At 30.2% G+C, this 24,574-nt stretch overlaps 1 protein-coding gene across 2 annotated transcripts in view; it reads left to right on the top strand.

The window, feature by feature from the left end:
- Positions 1-22,786, top strand: part of LOC118187649 (major vault protein-like) — a 116,199-nt gene extending 93,413 nt beyond the window's left edge. For both annotated transcript variants that reach the window (XM_085813534.1, XM_085813533.1), the window contains 6 exons: positions 5,576-5,773; positions 6,716-6,857; positions 8,155-8,366; positions 14,004-14,247; positions 15,757-15,945; positions 19,640-22,786. In XM_085813534.1, the coding sequence (XP_085669660.1) occupies positions 5,576-5,773; positions 6,716-6,857; positions 8,155-8,366; positions 14,004-14,247; positions 15,757-15,945; positions 19,640-19,795 (1,141 nt within the window). In that variant the 3' untranslated portion in view covers positions 19,796-22,786. The remainder of the gene's footprint in view (positions 1-5,575; positions 5,774-6,715; positions 6,858-8,154; positions 8,367-14,003; positions 14,248-15,756; positions 15,946-19,639) is intronic.
- Positions 22,787-24,574: the final 1,788 nt, after the last annotated feature.

Raw genomic sequence — 24,574 nt, 5'->3', positions numbered from 1 at the left:
TTTCTGTAGGATTTTAGACATTGCAGCTTGGAAAGGAAAGTTTAGAAGGATTTGAAAGCAAGATTTATAGACTCACGATTCTAGAAGATTCGAGAACTATGTGACAAAATGAAAAATGTCTTCATGGTATCAACATGTAATGGATGCATTTTATAGAAAGTTTGTAATGAATTTCTTACATTTTGGAGAATGTCTGGAAGAACAATGGAAACATAATATTTGAATGTTTTACTTCTGATACTAAAATATTTTTCTTAACATATTTATCTTCCCTTTATTTTCTCTACTTTTCACTGGCCACAAGCATGGAAAATATCAAAAATCTTATCACATGGGCAGGCATTAATAGTATTAATAAAGAAATTGAAAACTTACAATTTAAAAGATTCATCTAATATGTCTTAATGCGTCATACGCAGAGCTGGGCACTAGGCATTTTCCCACATGATGCAATCTTTGTGGATCCTAAATTCTGCTTCCAGTCTCTGCTCTAAATTCTAAAAATCTTGCCATTTCTAGATTTTTTTGTTCGGTGTGTCACTAAATTTTAAAAATTCTGCCATGCCAGCTCTGCATATATATTTCATATTTGTTCTGAATGTTCATATTGTAAGGATCTTAAGTTTTACTAATGTTTATTTTATTTTAAATCTTTACTATCACTTCTTATTTTCTACTTCCTGCCAGAATTTAAAAGCTTTAACTTATTTATGCAAATTTGTCTTGCGAATGCCAAGTACTTAAGTTGTGGCTTTTTGCCAAGCAAGAGAGAGGAAGGAGTGATTAGGAGCAGGCCGCTTGCTATAGCAGTTTTACTCGGTTGCTGGTTGCCTTCAAGGCCAGAGGTTTAATCCTCTTGATAATTTTAAACGTATCGTAGTGTTAACAGTTCTCTGTACTACAAACGGCCTTTCTGTTAATATACGGCCAATCTTCAAGTAGACACTTGTTTATTAATTCAAAGTTAGTTTAGTTAGAATTTAGTTAATATTTTTATATTCTTACGTTCAGACCACAAGTGGTTGGTCTTTGTATTCCGAAGTCCGGAAATCATTGTAAAGAGAGAAAAATAAAGGGTTTCGTATAACCTTCCTGTGTATCTTGTCTACTTCCCACATTTATTGAACATAGCTTTAGTAAGCTCCCTGTTCCGAGTCAGGTCATTTAATGTTCCCAAAGCAAGTAAGGAGGAATACTGAACCTGATAATATTACTAAATAAATAAAATTAGCCACTTTTTCTATATATTCTAAATGCATTTAGTGTTTTTTAGAATAAAAGAAAACCTTAATTAAATCCAAAAATTCTAAAATGAAAAGGAAAAGTGTTGAAGAAAGAAACTGAATACATAAAGAAAATTATTCTTCGAAGATATGTGCAGTTATTATTATGTAAATTACCCAATTGTTTATGATTTCAGCCTTTACTATAATTTCCCATTTCTATTTCCTCATATGATAGAATTACTCAGATTAAACTAAAATTAAATTGTATAATCTTTGACTAACTTTCACTAAAATTAAATAACATTTTTAGTTCGAATTTGACTGTTTGTGTTTAATTACGTCACCATGAGCTGTAATTCATTTTGTTAGCATCAGAACATGCCTTTATGTTCTAAGTTATTTTTAATTAAGAGGCTTATTTAAACCTTTGTCTGATATTGTAGTTACTTTTAGACATAACGATAACTTGATTCATATATGTCAGGGGTTTTGGACAGCTTAACTTTTACCAGATCAAGTAAACCCTCATAGGTACATTTTAAAGAGGTTGACAAGTTCACTGTGGTCACAAGATAAAACTCAGAAATGTAAAATCAAGTAAAACTTATTCTTTGCATCTAGTGAGACTTAAAATAATACAAAACAACTTATCACCTCTGATGCTTTAATGGCTTATTGGAATCTTAAAATATATTAACTGGGTTACAACCCCTGGAACTCTACATGAAGCTATGACACTAACTGCATCAAACAGAGCCTGTCTAACTTTCAACACTAGCCAACCATGCCTACATCAGGCCTTTCAGGTTTGTTCTAATCAGCAGGTCTCTCTCTAGACAAGCAGCAGCGGTGACAACTTTCAGTCTTTTGTTATGAATCTTGCTGATTATGATCTTACTTCTCATTTTAACCTATCTCGTTTGACATAAAATCTACCTGCTGTTTAATAAATCTCTAGACTGACCGAGCATGTGATAAAGTGAGACACACACAAAAACAAATAATAAATAAATAAACATAAAGTTAACTGTTAGTAAAATCCTTGATTTTATTAAATGTCACTTATCTTCTTTCAAATATGCCCAACTATAGTAATTGTAAAATATTTAATGGTACTTGATAAATTGCATAAAGTTTATTTTATTCTCTTATTAATAATTATGCTAATTAATTCATGTTCAGTAATAATGCTTACTACTTAGGGATCTATTTTATTTTTAAGATGGTATTATAAAAGTCAAATTCAGACATAGATAATATTTTTAATTGAATTTATTCAGTTCCCGTTTGCTCATAGGTCCTTATTTTTTCATTAATGGTCCTGAAAAGTACTTCATTTCTGTGTGCAGAAATGTGTACGAACCCTTATATACAAGTCACTTTCCCTTGGAAAGTCCTCCACAAAGGCATCCGTCTCATTAGGCAGATAGCTCCTGAGGCTTTGTCATAATTAAATAAACTAAACCCAAAAAGAAGATTATTTTTTGGTGTTTTATATTTTGGAATTCATGTTGAATCATAATTTGAAAGATTTCTAATTCTTTATATGTAAAAATGTCATTTTAGGGAGGAGGTCATCAAACATGTGAATGTCAGTTCTTTTTTTAAATTTTTATTTATTTATTATGGTGCATTTGTAAATTACTTAAACTACTGTGATGCTTTTGTGATAGTTCTTAAAATCTTATTTTGTAAAATTTGTAGTTTCTTTTATTAAATTCAGACCACCATTGCTTTTATAGAGGCTGTTTATGTCAAAAAACATACATGTCACTTCCAACTTCTTTGTTGTTTGTTCCACTATATCTTTATGACAGTTTATCTCAGATAGAGGTCTAGAACTGATTCTATACCATTTGTGGAACCTAAAAGAGCAGTAAAATTAATGTAATTGGTACTGAATTTTTGAGTACAAAGTCCAAAATCCAGACTGGTCGGGACATCGGTGATTCTGGGTTTGTGATTTTTTTCAGATGATAGATCATCAATTTAAATCTGGTAAGATGGCATACAGAAATTATTCAATTAAAATATGAAATCGTAATTTATAAAATAAAGAACAATTATGATCTAAAGGATATCAAAATTTACAATTTATTTATTCATTTACTTTATTAAACATTTCTTTCAATGTAAGTTGTTTAAGATGCTTCCACAAAAAATTCAAATAGTTCCTTTTTCTTTTTTCTTGTGTCATATACAGTGGACTTTCCAATGCCATACTCCTCGCATAATTTTGAGACAGATGTGCCTTTATCCATTTTTTGCAGCAATTCCACTTTTTGTTTAATGGACATCGAAACATTGTTTTGCTTTGTAGATCCCATGGCAACACCAGAATTGGAAACTCTTTTCGACATAATCGAAAGTTCACGCTTATTTTTTATAAAATTGCTGTAATAATAACAGTTTGCAAAAAATAATTAGCTGGATCAAATTAGAAGATCAGGGAGCAGCGCAGTCTGCTACATTAATTGAAATGCCTTAGAATCAGTAAAGATAATTTTAGCGTAGCTTAGTAGCGTCCGTTATACATTATTGGCTGTGTATCACAAGATTGGCGACGAAAGCTAAGTTGTCTTGCTCCTATTGCGTACTGAATTAAGCCTGAATTGTATTAGTTTAGTTATTTACTATACCTACGTTTATTTCTTGCACATGCTTCAAACTAATCCGAGTCCTAAATAAGTAAACTCCCACATATACTTAAGGCTTTATCTAGGGCCGGCACTTGGTACCGCCTGGTGTAGTCTCTACAGGTGTTCTAAATTCTGCTACAAAGTGCTCTCATAAGTTCTAAATTTTTACCATGGCTGAACTATGGATCCCAGTGCTTTCCCTAAATCATAAAAGCTTTTCATCCCTTAATTTTGCCATTTGGTGCTTCTCCAAATTCCAAAAATTTCACCTTCAATAAATTCTGCCGTCCATTGCCAACATATTCTGCCGCCGCTTCTGAGTTTATTCTGAATAACATATCAGTTATTCTTAATTAAAGTAGCAGTAAATGTAATCTTTTGGCCTAAGAGTTTCATTAAAAAAATCTATAATCATCGCCAAGCGTAATGTTAGCATAGAAGGTTGCCATACTCTTGTTATTCAATTACTAATATAAAAAAAGTTTAGACATCACAGCATGAGTTATTACTGAAGTTGTCATGTATTGATAAACATGCAGTGATGAAAGCAAAATATAATAAAGAATGACTACCCAGGTCGGCGTCAGGGATATAAAGTAGGCGAATGTTTCGATTTGAGATGTATGCTAAGTAGACACTCAGCTAAGGAGCAAAATTATTAATCTCGCAAATTTATGCTTACTTGATTATTTTTCCATAACGAGATATTTATTTTGTGCCTAAGTGAAATTAAGAATCGGAATTTTTAAATGAAAATCCTCACATATTTTATTATGGAAGGAAACATCAAATGCGCATGCATAAAACATTAATTAAAAAAAATGTTTGTGGCTTTGAAGTCCGGATTTTAGATCATTCCAGATAATGGACGTCCGGATTTCGGACTTTGTACTGTATTACTTTTTATGGGGAAAGAATCAAAAGGCCTTTTTGTTTAATTCAGTGTATTAATTGCTTTAATAAGAGTGATAAATATTTTTTAAACATCTTGGTATTAGGAAGAGTTTTGCACAGCTGAGTATCTTTTCATTTATTCATATTCGTTCACTGTTTTTACTGTTCACTGTTCTGCCAATAGACAGAAGAGAAATTAAAGTAAATGATCTATTATGAAATTCATTTGCATTTTGTGAGGTGAACTATAATGCAGAGAAAGATGTTAAAAGTACCTGTTGTCTGCTTAGATTTATAATTTTGCTAGCTAGTTGCTACTAAATTGTATTGAAGTTTATATTGTTTCATTTAGCAGTCAAAAATTTCTGGAAAGCTGAATTTCAAATTAAATGTCACATGAGGAACCTAAAAAAGCAGTAAAATTAATGTAACTGGTACTGAATTTTTTTAAAGTTTCTATAAAGGTTAAGAGAGAGAAGAGTTTTTTAATTATAATTCTAAAATGCCTATTCTGATTTATGTCTGAACTCTTCCCTTCTCATTTATTACTAATTTAACAGTTTAAGGATATTTTAAAATGCATGAGTAGGTGCTTATGAAAAGTGTTAAAATAAATATTGCTTAACACACACACACATATATATATATTTATAATGGCCTGTCATTTGGTGGCAAAGGATTCTGTTCTAAAAAGTGATATATTTTTTCATATATGGTATTTGAGAACCAATAATCACATATGTTTAAGCTTTTTAAGTATGTTTTCTTGCAATGCATTTTAATTTAACTGACCTTGTTTATTTCTTTTACTTTCAGAGTTGTATTTGGACCTGATCTTGTAATGTTAAGTCCTAATGAGCAGTTTACTCAGCTCTGTCTTTCTGGTGATAAACCTAAACGACCCAATGTTATCAAAACTCTGTGCTTACTTCTTGGGCCTGATTTCTGCACAGATATCATTACAGTAGAGACTGCAGATCACGCACGTCTTTCTTTGCAATTATCATACAATTGGTAAGCCTTTTCGTATTTAAATAAAAAGCTCTAAATATGGCACAAAATAGTTTTTAATGACATAAGCAATTAGATATTTACATAATTAACATTAATTTCTTGCTTGTTAGTCCAAAAGGGAATTTGCCCCGAAGGACTATTAGTTTCGTTTTAGAATTTTGCATTGATTCTTTTTCTGCCGTGGTTCATTTTTCAAAGTGTTGCCACCAAATATTAGAGCCCTGTATTATGTTTAAAGAAATTAAATAATGAAAAATCTGCATAAACATATGTTTCTCGTACTGTGATAAAACAACAGTACCTAGGGCCATCAAATTTTGAATAACGTAATCTTCCACCGAATATGAGCATCTGGAAGCCTCAATTTGTAATTTGCTTTATTATCGATTTCTTATTTTGTAACACTTTAACGAATTCTTGATTAACAAACTGAATGATATCAAAGAAAACAGTGACAACACGGTACGAAAAAAAAATCATCTTTATCTCCAGTGTGTATTGCAAAATCTATACATATGCTCATTTTAAAATTATTTTGTGATATTGTTATTGAATTTTATAGTCTGGGTGTGAAGAATATGATATTAATAAACAAAGTTAACATACAAAACATTTTAAAAATGCCCCTTTGGGCGTAATGTAAAATCTGAAGGCTTTCAGATTTCTTTTTCTTTTATTTTTGTATTATTTATTTATTTATTTATTTGCTAATATTTCATATTTTTATAAGCAGAAATCTTGCTCAATTTTGTTTGTTTCAGAGAGTTAAATTTATTGCTAATTTTTTTAAATTTAATAATAAAATTTTCTTTCCAAAAACAAATTTCAATTTTTATGTTTTAACTTGTGTGTTCACGTTTCTTTTTTTCCTGCTTTGATCATTTTTAGAAATATTTCTTAAAAAATTATTTTTTGTCTAAAATTCAAAATTTTCTACAATAGGTATTTTGATGTTGGTGATAAAAGCCCTAAAGCTGCAGCCAAATTATTCAGTGTTCCTGATTTCATTGGTGACCTCTGCAAAGCGATAGCTTCTAGGATTCGAGGATCTGTAGCTGGAACAAATTTTGATGATTTCCATAAAGTATGAACTGCTTTCCTTGCACGCTTTTATAATACAAGTTCATTAATCTAGCAGGTTTGAGATTTTGATAATGCCAGATTATTGGATTTATTGAGAGAACGCAACAAAAATAATTTTGTAAACGTAATATAACCTATGTTAAGAATGTAGAATCTAAATTAAACTCTACACAGAGAAGCTCTACAAATAAATTTAATGATGAAAACTTATTAGAAGATAAACTATAGAATGTGCTCAATTTATTCTTCTTAATCAATTTATGTTTTGGAATAAACTGTATTGCTGTCGATTGAAGCATGTTCAGAGTTTGAATGTTCATTTTCTTGTCAAAACATCATTGAAGAGAATATTTGTAACTTCACTGTTTTATGAAAGTAATGGATATTTTTTTTCAATGAAGTTTTGACAAAAAGTGGCCATCAAAGTTCTATATGTTGTGCAGTTTTCACAGATGTAAAAATTGTTCACTTTTGATAGTTTGAATGTTCATCTTCTTGTGCTTTGCATTTTTGGCAAATGTATTTAATCTTCAACAGCCTTACACAAAGTTCAGTAAAAGTTTGAATATTTGGAAAACTCGGGAAATGAGGAATTCTGGATGACAGAACATATAAAAAAATGCTACTCATGCTAGAAAATCGGATGAAAGGAAGAAAAAATTGTTATCCTAAAATTATGAAAAAAGTCATTTTATTTGCTATTAACTTAAATATCCAATGCCTCTAGTTAAATTATGTGATATTTCTAAAGAAAAAGTACATTACAGGCATAAATGCCAAAGTAAAGCATGATATTTGAATACTAAATTCTCTTGAATGTGAAAACTGGCAGAGATCTTCCCAAACTTGCATCAGTTTCCCACAACTGGCTCATCTCCCCCCCCCTTAATCAATTCATAAAATTTTGTCCTCAGAAAGTGTCAACAGAAGATTGGTTGAAGTAACATTTTCGGTCAATTTGAGAAGTTTAGCATGTTTAATCATAAGGTTATTAAAATATTTGGTTTTCTTCAATAATTTTTTTTATATAACATTTAGCTATATTGATGCTATCTCTCTAAGTGAATGCCTAATGCTTCTGGTGGTTTCAAAATGACATATTCTCAGCCACATCTGATACTCCTGAATTAACAGATGCATTCTAAATGACCGGTGTCAGATTTAACTTATTTTTTTACTGACTATTTTTACATTCTATGCATTATCTTTCATAAATTTAGATTTTTGTGTGTTTAATTAACTTTGCTCTTATTAATTTGTTGTGCAGAAATATTTTATTTTTAATATTTTGCTTTTAGAATTCTGCTAAAATAATACGCACCGCAGTATTTGGTTTGGATGAGAGCAAAAAAGTTCGAAAAACTTTCTGCTTTCCACAGAATAATTTGTATATAACGAGTGTTGACATTCAGAGCGTAGAACCAGTTGATCAAAGAACACGAGATTCGTTGCAAAAATCTGTTCAGTTAGCTATCGAGATAACAACTCAAAGTCAAGAGGCCACTGCTAGGTAAATTATTTTCAGTGTCGTACAATAAAAATACACTTTTTTATTTTTCATTTCTAATCATTTTCTTTATTTTGACTGCTTTTAGTTTAAAATACATTTCTGAATTATAAGGAGATATGTAATCAAGGCAAAAAAATAAATATATCTATTTTTTAACATTGTGCAATACAACAAGCACTCTTTTTTGCATAAAATTTTGTGTAATTTTTATGCTGCATGTTTACATAAAATTGTTCATATTTTATATAGTTGTGTTAATAATTTTAAATATGCTACCCAGTGGGGATAGTGGTTAGTGACACTGAGTGCCATACAAAAGGGCCCTCATTGAATCCCGGAGAAGGCATAGTGTTTGTGCGGCATGGGAGCATTCTAAATATGTGGCGAGCCAAGAGTCCTCGGATATTTTAAATATGTGGAGACTGAGCCCCCTTCCGTTGTGCTGTCCATCTATAGTGCTCAAGGCTCTTGCCCTTGCTAGTGACAGGCGCAGTCTTGCATTCCTTGTCATGATGAATTTTGTGGATTTGTTCTGATGTCACTATCAGACAAGTGAGATACAGGGTTCGTATGGTCCTTAAGAGTCCTTAAAAGTCCTTAGATTTTTTGGAATCGATTTTTGGTCCTTAAAAGTCCTTAATTTTCGCCAAAATCAGCAGAAGGTCCTTAATTTTAATCATCTGAAATTTCTTTCTGTTTCTACGACTGCCATTTTGAGTGTGAATTAGCATTTTGGAGGAATATTTTTGGCGATTCATTGACGTATATATAATTATCTTTTGAATGGGTTCATGAGTTATATAATTTGTTTCTACTTCTAATATAAATGATGGGGTACTCGAGTTTCTAAGCAAGAAGTGAAATATAAGGATTTCGAAATTCATTTTTTCTAATAAAGAGCTCTTAAGCAACTTTTCGCTTTTGGGGGTGTGAATTCTTTTATTAAACGGATCTAAGTTTGGCGACTTTTCAGCATTTTGGCGATTTTAAGATAAGTTTCTATAGAAACTTTTTAATTCCGAGATCTGAGAATTTTTCGACAATTTTTTTTAAAACATCGTAACATTGATTAATTTCATTAAAATAACAACATTAAAATAAAACATTTTTATTTTTCGTTGTCATATTATAATGTTTCATTTTGGCAACTTATTGTACAATACTTTGAATCTGAAAAATAAACAAGGTATGCTATAAAGCACAGTTTATGAAACAGCTCTTAGCAAAAGCAAAATTAGCTGTGTAATTAATTAAAAATGTCTTTTTAAAAATTTTTTCATAGTAAGAGTTTTCCCATGTAATTTTCTCAGAACATTAAAAATTCTCAGAATATGCATCAGTTTTCTATATAAGATTAATTTTACACCTTTTTCCCTCCTTATTTTTCCAAAAATATTTCTGGCCCTTTGCTGTTACAGAAATGGTACGAATAATTTTTCTTTAGGATTTTTAGATATTGCAGCTTGAAAAGTTTAGAAGGATTTGAAGGCAAGATTTATAGACCCACGATTCTAAAAAGATTCGAGAAATATGTGACAAAATGAAAAATGTCTCCATGGTATCAATACGTAATGGATGCATTTTACAGAACGTTTGTGATGAATTTCTTACTTTTTGGAGAACATCTGGAAGAACAATGAAAACATAATATTTGAGAGTTTTACTTCTGATACTAGAATCTTAACATGCTTATCTTCCCTTTATTTTCTCTTATTTTCACTAAACACAAGCGTGGAAGATATTAAAAATGCTTCTAATCTTATAAGATGGGCAGGCATTATAGAAAGGGATTTTTTAATTAATAAAGAAATTGAAAACTTACACTTTAAAAGATCCATCTAATATGTCTTAATGCATCATACACATAGCATTTTCCCACCTGTGGATCCCAAATTCTGCTGCCTAGTGCCTTTGTAGATTCTGCTTCCAATGCCTGCTTTAAATTCTAAAAGTTTTGTCATTTCTAGATTTTGTTGTTCGGTGTGTCAGTAAATTCTAAAAATTCTCCCACAGCAGTTCTGTAACTGGCCTTTACTATATACATTTCATATTTCTTCTGAATGTTCATATTACTAAAGATATAAAATTAGCCGCTTTTTCTGTACATTCTAAATGCATTTAGTGTTTTTTTAGAATAACAGAAATCCTTAATTAAACCCAAAAATTCTAAAATGAAAAGGAAACGTGTTTAAGAAAGAAATTGAGTACATAAAGAAAATTATTCTTCAAAGATATATGCAGTTATTATTATGTAAATTACTGAATTGTTTAGGATTTCAGCCTTTACTATAATTTCCCATTTCTGTTTCCTCATATGATAGAGTTACTAAGACAGATTAAATTAAAATTAAATTGTATAATCTAGTCCACTAGTCCACATTATTATTTTGAATTTGACTGCTCTTGTTTAATTACACCATGAGCTGTAATTGATTTTTTTAGCATCAGAACATGCCTTTATGTTCTAAGTTCTTTTTAAATAAGAGGCTGCTTATTTAAACCTTTGTCTGATATTGTAGTTACTTTCAGACATAGCGATAATATGCTTCACGACTGTCGGGGGGTGTTGACTTTTACCAGATCAAGTAAACCCTCATAGGTACATTGTGCAGAGGTTGACAAGTTAGGGTATAAAGCACGCAAAAACTAGCGAGAACATTGGTTTGCATATTGAGACAAATCTCTAATTGTTAGGTGTAGAGTTCCTCACTTTGTAAACGCTAAGTTACAGTTGAACATGAAGAATCTTATGAACTGATAAGCAAATAATCGCTTGAGTTCATGCAACCAGAAACAACAAGATGGAAGGGTAAATAACCCTTTATTATTCAGTTAAGATTTAACAGAACTCCGTCTTGGAGTGTACAATAAAAGCCAACATTTGAGCTTGAACTTAAGAGGCTAAGAAGTAAACTTAAACTAATCTAAACTGAAGAGATATAGCCGAAGCTATCAAGATTCTAACTGAGTTGGCTCCTAAGGCTAATTGACTTCGAAGCTATCAAGGGCCTAAGTACGCCCGGGCATAATAATAGTTTACGAGAGAGAAGCCTAAAAAGGTGGACGTGTGCAGAGAGAATACCTGGTAACTCACTCGCTAAGACCGAATTACTTCACGGTTTAAATACCGCTCATCCTCATTATGTATTCAGACGTGATTCTAAAACTACGTTCTGGCCGGAAGTAGTAAGTTTAAGTTAAGAATTTATCAGGAAACAAATTTAACTCAATATTTAACTGTTAATAAAATTAACATAATCCTCACATAGGAAAGATGCTTAAAGAGAAGGAAATCGATATAAACTAGCCAAAATGCCTTGGAAGGCTCCAAATTAAAATGACGGATAAATATTTTGTTGAATGTTGTTGTTACAAAGCATAAATGTTTTGTAGCTTTTAATGTGTAATTATCCTAATATCGTTTAAGAATCAATGTCATAAATTGCATGTATTTTAAACTGTGAAATTTTATTAGATTTTGATTTTAATAAGGCTTTTTTAACAATATTGTTAAAAAATAAAATTTAATAGTGGTCATGTAAATCCATAATGACTAAGGTTATCAAACTACCTAATTTAATTATTTATTACTAACTGCTTACCCTTAAAAATTATCTCTACATATTAAAGTGAGTTATTGCCTTTCATTAATACTCACTGCGGTCACAAGATAAAACACAAAAATATAAAAATTCAAGTAAAACTTATCTGTTGCATCTACTGAGGCTTAAAATAATAAGAAACAACTTATCACCTCAGGTGATATTGGAACCTTAAAGTATATTAACTGGGTTACAACCCCTGGAACTCAAATAGTACACAAAGCTGACACTAACTGCATCAAACAGAGCCTCACTAACTTTTAACACTTACCAACTGTGCCTACATCAGTCCTTTCAGGTTTGTTTTAATCAGCAGGTCTGTCTATAGATAAGCAGCAGTGGTGACAGCATTCAGTCTTTTGTTATAAATCATGCTGATTATGATATTACTTCTCATTTTAACCTATCTTGTTTGACATAAAATCTACCTGCTATTTACTAAACTTATAAACTGACCAAGTTTGTGATAAAAATTAGACATAAAAAAATCAACATAAATCTAACTGTTAGTAAAACGTAAATGTCACTTATCTTCTTTGAAATGTGACCAACTATTATAAGTGTAAAATACTTAATGCTACTTGATAAATTGCGTAAAGTTTATTTTATTAACTTATTAATAATTATGTTTATTAATTCATGTTTAGTAACAATGCCCACTTCTTAGAGATCTATTTTACTTTTAGGATGGTATTACAATGGTAAAAATTATTTTACTTTTAAGATGATAAGTGAAATTCAGGCATAGATAATATTTTTAATTGAATTTATTCAGTTCCCATTTGCTCATAGGTCCTTAATTTTTTTCATTAGTGGTCCTTAAAAGTACTTAATTTCCGTGTGCAGAAATGTGTACGAACCCTGGAGATTCATCACAGCAACAATAATTTTAAATATAAAAAATTAATTTTAGTTCTTTGCTAAAGTGGCTATTGCATCTATGTCCCAGAATTGACAAACCTAAGTGTCCAATTTTTAATGTGCAGTTTTCAAGTGTTGCCAGAGACTTATAATGGTCGTTTTGATAAAGAGATGCCTTTATTTTTTGTATTTTGTAAGTCAAGTTAGTTCTATGTTCTAAAAATTAATAAATCTCAATCACTTGTGCCATTGGTAGTGAAGAATGATGTACTTAAACCTAGTGGATAAAAAAATTAATTCACTGCCACAATCATCATGAGATAGGAAACAATAATACAACTTGTAGAATTATATGAGCACAGGGTAGAATAATTTGTGATTCTTCTTTAAGTAAATGTGATTTCACAGTTCAGAAGGTGCCCTGAAATGAGGAAAAGTGTAATCATAAATGTTTTTTTTTTCCCCAGGGTACATGACTTTCTAACAAAAAAACAAATTAAATGTCCCTTGCAAAATTTCTGCTCCATATAAACTTGCTTGTTTTTTGTTTTATTTTAAATTAAATAATAAGTGTTCACTGTAATTGAATTTTTTTGGTTAGTCATGAAAAGCATATATATATATTTGTGCAATTAAATGTGTTGTATAAATTTGTGATTACTTATTATAAATTGAAATAGCGTTTGTGAACTGATTGTTTTTTTAGTTGTCTATTCTGAGTAATTATCGAAATGTATTTCAAAAAATTAATTGAAACTTATTTCTGAAAATGCATTTTGTAGACTTAATAATAAACAAAATCTATCTACCATCTGACTATCATTTATTGCAACAGACATGATCTAATAAATAATTTTTGTACTTCTTAAAATAATTATTTCCACAGCCTTTTTAAAACAAATTTGCAACAGAAACATGAGAGGGACCTGAATCCTTAATTGATTTTTGTTTTTGATAGAATCAACTTCCTTTGTTTCATAATTTTATTTTGTATGTGGTTTACTTTATGCATAAGTATTAATTATATTGCTTTCATACGATAAAACATTTCTCATAAAATTCTTGTTCTTCTGGATGCTTGTTTAAAAAATCATTTGCTGCATTTGCAGCTTTTATAGTAATATTTAAATTCAGTCATAAAATGAGATAAATATAAAATTTCATATTTTCTTAGACATGAAGCTGAAAGAAGGGAACAAGAAGCTCGGGGACGTTTAGAGCGTCAGCGCATATCTGACGAAGTAGAAGCGGAAAAATCTCGAAAAAGTTTGCTCGAGTTGAAAGTAAGTAGTATGGCAATAGAAAACTGTGGGCAGTCTAAAGCAGAAGCTCTTAGTCGTACAGAGGCACAGAGAATAGAAGCAGAAGCTGCAGTAGAACAGGCAAAGGCAAAAGCTGAAGCTCTGAAAATTGAAGCAGTAAGCTACTTTTTATGGCTACAAATGATTTCTTTCCCTTTCTGGGTTTAGAATTTTCAAATGTTCAGTTTGTTTAAAAAGTTATAGGATTAAGTTTTTACTAAACCAACAGCTGAAAGTAACAACATTCTTACTTTTTCTGCTTCAACATACTATCAATGTTAGTACATACAGCTATTTGATTTATTCATCGAACTTGTCTTTTTTAATGCTGTTCAAATCTCTGGCTATAGTTTTCTAAACTCTTCTGTGCTAATAAAAGTAATGATTTTTAAGCTAAAACTTCATGGAAGAAAATCTATTCTGTAAGTTTCAAATTTGGTGAAGAAAGGATGTGGTTAACAATTGTGACCTTTTCTATGCTAGAAATAACTTGAATGGAATTGTATGATAGCATATTATGGTGAAGCAGGAACTAATTATTAATTTGAGGTTTTTCAGGCCTTAAGTTCTGAGTTCTCTATAAAAGTCTGCGTATTACATCTTTATAGAATACAAATGTCATAGTCTGTCTCTCAGAAACTAATTCCTTGGGATCACCCCCAGGTTTTATCTTGATTCACAAACTGCTAAGAAAAGTAAAAATTACTGTCGTTTGAATCAAAACAGGACATATATTGAAATTTGATCTTCAATCAGTGCATAAGGGATGAAACAAAAGCATACTTTTTTTTTTTCAAGATCATCCGTGACATTTGACATTTTTTATTAATATTAAGTTTATCCGCAATCTCTCAAAGAGACAGATGAGAGTTTTTCAGAAAGGGTTGTTGACTGTAAAGTGCGACCACTGCTAAGCTAATAATTAACATCTTTGAATCCATCACAAAATTGTCTAGACCAATGAAAAGCATGGGTCACGTTGATGCTCGATTCTTGTATACCTTACATAGCATTTCAAGTATCTTGATTGTGGTTTTTTCCCACTCAGCAGCAAAAAGTTTTTTGCCATCCTTTGTGCAAATATGGATGACAAATATTTATTGGATCATGGGAAACATTAAGTGCTTAGAAAATTTTTACCATAAGCAAACAGTATCTTCGGGGAAACAAATCGAGATGTCACAGTAAATAACCATTTGGCAAATTTGCTAGAATATGTTAAAAAAACTTACTCCTAAAACTCTGTAGATGCACTGTGTATGGAAACAAATTCTAAGTATATAATTGATTTTTAATAGTGTAATTTAATTAAATTTAAATTTTTGGCAATATAAGAGGAGTTTTGGATCTTTTATCATAATTGTAGTATTTTTTTTTTTTTTTTTTTTTTTTTTTTTTTGTTTAATTAGAAATAATACAGTTTAATGTTATACTAGATATATAATTATTTTCTTATTGTATTTTTCAATCATTTTCACCATTTGGTTAACTTTTTATTTACATTTTAATGTATTTGTTCTATTCGTTATAAAAATATTTTTGATACTTGATGCTTTTACAGATTTAAAGTAGTGTGTTTTATAATTATCTTAATTTTTGGAAATTGTTTATACTTATTTATTTTAGGAAACAGAATTAGAACGTCTGCAAAAAGCACGTGAAGCAGAACTCAATTACCTAAAAGCGCAAAATGAGCTTGAAGTTTTAAAATTGCAGCAAACTGCAGAGATTGAAGTTAACAAATTCAAACATATTGTTGAAAGTCTAGGAAGTGATACTATTAAATCTATTGCATCTGCTGGACAGGAATTTCAGGTACACTTTTGTTCTTTTAAAATGTCAATATCTTTGAAAACTGTGTTGAGCAATGTGATATTTTTTATTTACTAATTGATAATTAGAATTTTGGGGCTTCTAACAGGCGATATAATACAATTTTAGTGTTTTTAATCCTCTCTAGAATTCAACAGTCAGCCCTTCATCTTTATTATATGAAAGTTTTCCTAGTTTTGCAGAAGTGAATCTAAATTGAGTCATATTTTTCTTTTCTTTTTATTACTTTTTTTTTAAAATCAGAAACATTAAGCATCCATCCAATATAGGAATAAAATTTGCTTCCAAAAGCAGCATTAATTTTTCCTTGAATATCTAGCTTGAGCCCGTAGTTGTGGTACAGAAGATGCAATAATTTTATTTCTTTGGTGGATAACATTTATATAAATAGTAAGATACTGAAGTCTTACCAGAACTCTTTTGAAGGGATGAAAAAGGAAGGGCAAAAGATTAATTTCTGTTTCAAGACTGGTCTATGAAAGTAATTAATGACAAAGTCTTTTCAGAAAGGAAATATGGAATATTGAGCTGTCCTCCCCCCCCCCCCCCATTTTGGAAAATTCTGAGTTGAAATTAATGAATCTGAAGACCCTTGGTGGTTAAGCACTTTTCTCTTATAAAAGAAATGCAAATAATTTTTCAGATGATTAATGTTCAGATTTGCTAAAGTACATTTTCATTAGTTAAATTACTGAATAAATTGGAGCACAAAGACAAAACTGGAAGAAAATAAAAAAATATAAGCAAAGTCTGGAGTGAATTTTATGTTACATGCCTTAAATGGGATAATAGTCTCCAGAATAAAGGTGAACAAAAGCTGGGCCACAGGCTGAATGCAGTCCTTTTACATGCTTAATCTGGCCAAATTATGAAATCCTGTGCATCAGAATTTTCATCTCTTTGCCACGTATCAGACAATAAAATCACTAAAAAAAATCACCACTGCCACTGCCCTGCCGTATAATGCACTATCTGCTGAAGATCAGAGAAAACCCTGAAACTGAAGTATGATAGCTGTAAAGAGAAACCGAAGAAAAATATAATAATTGTTTGGGATATTTGGTCCTTACTATTTAAAAAAATTTTTTACATGCTACTTTTTTTTTTACTTTTTTAAAAACAGCCTTTACTTTTTATTATTATTATTTTTACAGCCAAGGTCAAAAGTATTTTTGACCCTGGCTGTGGTGTATTGCTATACATGTTTGATTTCTAAAATCTTTTCTTCCAGTTCATATTAAATTTGCATTATTAAGTATTAAACAGTTGTATGCATTATTAAGTAAAATCATTAATAAACACTGCATTATGATTGCTGAATTTCTCTTGAAGTTTTCATACAAGAGAGTTTTAGTTTGTCTATTATGTTTATATTCTACAGTCTTAACTTCCACGAGTTAAAAAAAATCTTGTCAACTTTCTCAATCAGAAGGAATATATGAACTGCATGAATTAAAAATATGTCTGGTTAGTCAAAAGATATTTTTGTCAATTTTTTTTCACCGATAAATCATTTTCTCCAAGTTATGTTTGACGTGTTTCTCTTCTTAGATGCGAAAAGTTTCATGATTTCTTATTGAAACAAGATGAATTTCTCTAGAATATTATTCTGATCATAAAAGCTGATATTCTGCATAAATAATTATTATTTTATATATTTTTTAAATTTAATAATATTGCTCAAATAAATAAATAAATAAAGTGATATTTATTTTTAAACGAGGAACTAGTTGCAGTGTGTTCCCTATTGATATCATTACTGACAAAATCATTCTATTGGAATATAAATTGTTATAGAGAAAATTCCTTGATTTCTGTATGCTTTGCTTCCCCTTGTTCATTTTCAAAAAGTTAAAAGTTGTAGTCAAATACAGCTGAGGTACTTTGAATACAAGTATTTTTAGACGGAAAAATAATATATATATATGCACTCTCACCATAATATATCCTTAAGTTTATCACACTGAATTTTGTACATACGTGTTTAGTATTAGTATCACATAATCAATGTTTGATCTTCATTACATAATTTTCGCTGCTGCTGTAGCAGTATAAAGATGTTTTCCGTTATCATTGTGTACCATGGAAGAACAAAGAGCAGAGATCTGATTTCTCTAGTCAGAAGTTGTATTAATCTGAATTTTATCTGAGGCTTCCTACGTAATATGGGCCATTATGGTAGAGAATGGGCTCAGACTCAGGCTGTCAAGCAGCCCATACACAATTAATACCAACCATCAGATTTTATGTAAATTATGTATAGCAATATACATAGCCCGAGACAGAATTGATTAGACTCTTACAGTCTCTGCCAAGCCTAAATGGCCACCAATCAGAACAGTGGTTCAAGTCCTTTGAAGGGAGCTAATCTCCTCCATACTGTCCACTTGCAGCATATTGACATTATGAGTTGCTAGCTCGAGTGAGAGGTGTCACCCGATTAGCCACATAATCAGGAGAGCCGACTCATGCATTGCCACCCCTCAAGGTAGGACCCATGGAGGGGACAGGGCTTTATCATGTTGATGTGCTTTTGAGTGAATAATGAAGTTTAAAAATGACTCGTTAAGCATGATACACACAGGCAGCAGGATACTTGTCGACATCCACCGTTGATGAGAAAATTCAGGAAACTCGAGAGATGGTATTTGTGAAGCAGGAAATTACCATTAATGAGGCAGCATGTTTACTGCAGATTAAACACAGTTCTGCCTATCAAATCATTGAAGATCAGTTCAGTTTGCATGAAATCTGTGCAAGATAGGTTAAGCTTACTACTGAGCAGAGTGCACTGAAAACCGTAACCTTGTGGATTTCAAGGTGCTGGAACAGTATGTGTAGAGACCAGAATTCATCCCTTCCTAGATTATGATCTCATAACTGCTCAAAGATACTTTATAAGGTCACTGATTTTCTGCTAAGAAAGAGGTTTGGAATGGGTGTGTGAATGTTTACATGGTTAACCAAAAACCTTCCTCTTAGAAAGAATATGCAAGCTTGTGGAATACTGGACCAAGTAAACTGTAAAGGAAGGAAGGAAACTAGATATGTAGAAAAATGATGTACTTCATCATTCTGTACTTTTTTTGTGAATAAGTTGAAGAAACATAGAATATGCATAATTTTTTATTTTTCCTCATAAATTGGATTCTTTTTATTAGTGTTATTTATTTATTTTTTCGAAATAACGTGCATTCTATTTCCTGTGCTTTACAAGGGCACATTTGCCTGTTTTGTTTTTTGCCGATCTTTTAATTTAAAAAAAATTTTTTTTAATAATTATTTTTTCCACTTAAATATACAAATGTTTTCTTAAATCATGCTAAGTTAAAAAGTTTCATCAAAACATAAGTTTTTTTCCCTTTACAGCGAATAATTTTGTGATCGCAAGGTATATTTGTGTATTGTTTGGGATTCATAAAAAAAATTAACCAAAATTTAGTTAATAGCTTTGACTTAAGACTTTATTTGTGTTCTTTCAGGCATATCACAATTATAATTCATGAACATGGCACTTTTAGTCTATATCCTTGTATACTCTTATTTCTCAAACTAAACTATTCTATATGCAAAACATTACATATTGTTCATCATCATACCATTATCTTTTCATACTTGTTTATGAAAAGTTTGAACCATTATCTTGTTATTAAAAGATATATATATCTTATTTTAGGTCAAATTACTACAAGGTCTTGGCATACAGTCTGCTCTTATTACTGATGGGAACACTCCCATAAATCTATTTGGAACAGCTCAAGGTTTTCTTGGCAACGCTTTGGAAGCTTCACTTCCTTCGAAAAGGCAACGGAGAGATAGCTGTTCAGATTAATTCTTTTATTGTTTTAGCTTTTGTTGCCATATTTTTTTACCAAAATGCTGATATCTCAATCAAAAAATTTATTCAATGCTAAATACTATCTGTTAATAAATTAGCTTACTTTTAGTTAGATAAACCATGTTTGCTGATAAAATGCTGATGGTATTTTTATATATGCTGTATGGTAGTTATTCAGTGGATTGCTTCAGAATGCTTTAACAGTATATGCTGTATTTTGCAACAGATTCCGAGCCAAAATTGAGATTCAGTGCCAAATTGCAACGAAAGCAAAATTTTATGAAAACCTATGTAAATTCTATTCTAAATTAGAAAAATGTCCAACCCTGCTCTAGATTAAATTTTGTGTTACATTAATGAATATGAAGCACAAGTTTTTCTGAAATGGAGTGTGCAAGTAGTATTAAAAAATATTAAAAATCTGGGAGATATTTTTATAAAATTGGTGTATGTTTAGCGAAATTTGCACAAAATAAAGAGAAAATTTTATGAAAATATATGATTAGTGATAAAATCTGAGTAATTTATAAATTTCTTCATACTATTATGTTTTTGGATTTTGTAATATTTCATTTACTGTGCAAGATGATTTTCACAATCTTGGTTCTGAGTCTTTTTTTTTTTTTTTATCATAATATTTTTTACATATTATGTATGTAACTATACGCTACTTGTTTAACATATAAATTTTATGAGATGAAATCAAAATGTTTTTTTAACTTCTATGTTTTCATTTAATTGTTATGTTTTGCTTTGAATTTAAAATTTTTGATAGCATTTAACGTGTGTGAATATTGACTGTACCTAATTGTGCACTGATTTCAACTGCTGCACTTCTTAAAATATTATTGCTTTTTAATTAGGTTTTTTCTTGTAATAAAGTGTTAACTGGCTAGGGAGAATCTTAAGCTGTGTTAGTTTTAAGTAAATTGAAATTGGCTTAGAAAAACATTCCACTGAAATCTGTTATTCTATACAATTTTGCAATAAAAATTGGAAATATATTTTTATAGTTGTATGTTAATGACAGTATGCACAGTATATTAAATTTATAAGAGATTATTTTTACTCATGTGATGCTATGTTGTAAATTGATTTAAAATGATTTCTTTTTAAATCTGTGATATAAATTAAAATTATGATGAACTATGGAATAACACTGATTTTTGCAAGCTTTAGCACTGTATTAAAATACAGTTCATGAGTATACATCTGTATACCTTTATTTCTTGTTTATAATTTGATGTTATACACAAAAAACTGTGGTACCTGCTTTATTCAACCAATCCTTGTGCAAAATCGACAAGTATTGACAATTAATTTTTCACCAGCCCAACGTGTAAAAATCACTAGCCATTTTAAAAAATGGTGGTGCATTGAATATTACATAAAACAGCAATGAATTGATGAAATTAAAAATCCAAGAAACATTAATAAAACACAAAAAATTAAATAAAACAAACATCCATAATGAAACACTGAAAATTACACAACTACAAATTAACTAAATTAAAAATGCAGAAAACATCCACAATAAAACACTTCATTTTCTGTTTTCCCAGTCTTTTTGTCCACATTAAAAGTTATCTTTTTTAAATTAAAAATCAGAGGATTGTAGAATTCTTGGCATCACGAAGCAAATTGGCACTTCTATCCATGCACATACCGACTGGATTTACCTTTAAAAAAAAAAAAAAAAAAAAGTCTAGCTTCATGGAATGCGTACTCCTGCAGTCCACTACTAAGGGAAAATACCATTGTTTCTGGGGAGGGCGAATGCAATACTTTCTTTTCCATCTAGTAGGCAAATTCTGCAGTGGCATTATGTTTTGTTAACAAAAAAAGAAACTTCACACACTATTCACAACAAAGAGAAACTACTAACATGACCCTCGAATTTCAAAACTGTGCACATTGCCAGCGCTACTGAGGTAGATGGGTTGCATTACTTTCTGCCATAACCCTTAGTAGATTGCCGGATAAATATATTTTTATTAAATTTTAGGTTGTCTACTTTAGCGACATAGTGCTTGCTCTATGATTTTGTATCAGGGTTGGCCGAATAATCCATTAGTACTACAATTATTTTGAAAAGTTGTTACATATTTTATTCATTTAAAATTACTGTACCTGTTCTTTACGGCAATATGATAGGATATTCGTTTGATATCCCTTACTTAAAATTTTGTATTCCTTACAATGTTTTCTAGTCAGGACTAGAGAATGCAATGTGATATTATTGTGATTATAGTTGTATATTTTCTGTTGCATTGTGCCTGTGGATTGAAAGGTGCAATATTGGTAGATTGTTTCATATTTTCTAAGCTGATAAAATTTAAATATGCATTAAAAGAAATTTATATATTTTGTTTAAAATTTAAAAATACTTTTAGACATGTTATAAGCATTTTATTTTAAATTAAAACTCAAACTGAAGAACTAAGATGTATGAAAACTGGTCTTAAGAGCATAGCTGCACTTTCTAGTGCTTTTGTAGTTAGATAAATAGATTAAATTGTTTCTTTTTGAAAAAATATGGAAAGAACTTCCACGAGACATTTTTCCTGCCTGAGGAAACTTCATTATGTCTCAGTTTTAGTTCTGCATATCTTGGGCCCTCTACCAAGCAATAAAATTGCTGAACACTGGTAATTCAACTTGGATTCAAGTCTCAGGGAATGGGTGTTTTCATGGTTTCTTCCATGTATAGCATGAATGTAAGCTAGTTTTACTTAAAAGGTCCTCTGCAAAAGCATTTTTTATTGAATACTGTATGCAAGTTAAAACTGTGTTGGAAATTTGCTTTGGGATATTTCAAACTAATTGTAGCTATTTCTTGTAAAATCTTATTGAATATGAAATTGTCTTCTTAATTATTAATATCATTCATTCACTGATCTTCGCAGAGGAATTAAGGAAGTTGCAGCTTCTCTGATTGTCCAGTTTTAAAGCACACTAATTAAAAAAAAAAAAAAAAAAAAAAAACCAGTGTTTCATCATGTTAACCCTGTTTATTTGTTCAACTCAAAATGCAGTGTTACAAAGCAAGCTATATTAGGCTTTATGTTTTTGTAATGTAAATTTTAAGTGAGGAGATGCACTATTGTTTCTCAAAATTTTATTTGTTACATAATTAGTTAACATTATTTCCATTGTAGTTAGTTTTTGATAGTTAAGATTTGGAACTTTATTTTTATTTTATTTTTATTTTATTTTATTTTATTTTATTTTATTTTATTTTTTTTTTCTTTTTTTTTCATTCTTGTGTTAATAATTTTTCAATTATAAAAGTTTGCCAAAATGTATTAAACATTTCTTCTCTTTAATTATGAAGAATTGATTAATTTTGGTATCTGTTTGCTAATTAGAATATTTATACTTTCAAATCGTTAAAGTATTTGAATTTTACACATATTTGTATTTCTAAATGATGCATTTCAAAATAATAAAAATTATGCAAATGATTCACACAAAAAAATTTTTAAATTTTAAGTCTTTAACTTCAAAGAAAAATTTTGCTACTGCAAAAAACTGTACTTAGAACGAATTTTGATGCTTTTATTGTAATTTATAAACTGATTAATAGAGTAGTCAATGATGTAGTCTAAATTACCTTAAGAGCACTTAATTTGCTTGACAGTTGAACGAAAATTTGGAAATTCACTTTCTTTCTTGAGGCGAATAAGCAATAATTTAGTTTCTAAATAATGTATGTATATGTGGTATGCTGTTAATAATCAATTGGCATTACAGTAGGAAATCAAACATGAAAAAAAATAGAGAATATATTGTTAGGGATTTGGTATTTAAATAGCTAATGTTAGTAGAATTATAAATTAAATTGTTTTATTTCCGTGCAGTGCAGCGCGTGACGAATATTAAGAGAAATCTAAGCCGGAAAATTGAAAATGAAAGACCTCATGCATTTAACATTTAATAAATAAATATCTCTTTTTGATTTCGAGAAATTGCTAGAACAATCTCGTGCGTGATTTGAAAAGCTTATAAAAGGAGGAAAACCTCTCAATTCATAGTAGTTGTTTTAAGAGTTTGTTTAAAAAACTGTTCTTGTTGACTGTGTAGCGAATTTGCAGATTATCTTTCTTTACGTGTCTGTGTTTTGAGTTAAATTCTGTCGAAAGTTTTTAGTAGTTTAAAAGATAACTACTGTGAGATATTGAAATATTCTATGAATATCTTAAGAAATTTAAGCATTTTGTTTTAGTTGTTGTGATGATAACACTGTTCATTTTTCATCAGACTTGTGTATTCAATTCATAACGAACCCGTATGCACACACCAGTTTTTGGTGTCAGAAGTGGGATATTCAATGCCAGTCGCAAGAGTGATGGAAGGACATTTAAAGAAATTCATGGCTGCCTTTTCTGCGTTTAAAGAAGCCATGAAAGATTCCGTTAAAGAAGAAATTAAATCCGTTAAAGAGGAGATGAATTCTAGTCAGGAAAAGATGGAAGCTGGCCAAGCAACCTTTAAAGAAGAGATTAAAGCGGGACATGAAATCGTTAAAGAAAAGATGGAAGTTTTTCAGAAATCTGTTAAAAAGGAAATAAAAATAGGTCAATTGGAAATTAAAAAAGAGATTACCTGTATAATAGAAAACATATTTGAGACTATGGAAGGCAGAATTGATACTGTTGGAAATAAAGTTGGTCAAGTAGAAGAACGAGTTTCTTCGGTAAAAGAACGAATAGAAGAAAGAGTTTCTTCTGTCAAAGATCAAATACAGAAGGGTTTTTTCCCGTTCAGCACCAA

This window comes from Stegodyphus dumicola, chromosome 3 (genome assembly GCF_044657685.1).
Source record: "Stegodyphus dumicola isolate Sdum_Otavi_A_Nest chromosome 3, ASM4465768v1".
Classification (NCBI taxonomy): domain Eukaryota; kingdom Metazoa; phylum Arthropoda; class Arachnida; order Araneae; family Eresidae; genus Stegodyphus; species Stegodyphus dumicola.
The sequence above is the reverse complement of the archived record's forward strand: the minus strand, read 5'-3'. Positions and strand labels throughout refer to the sequence as shown.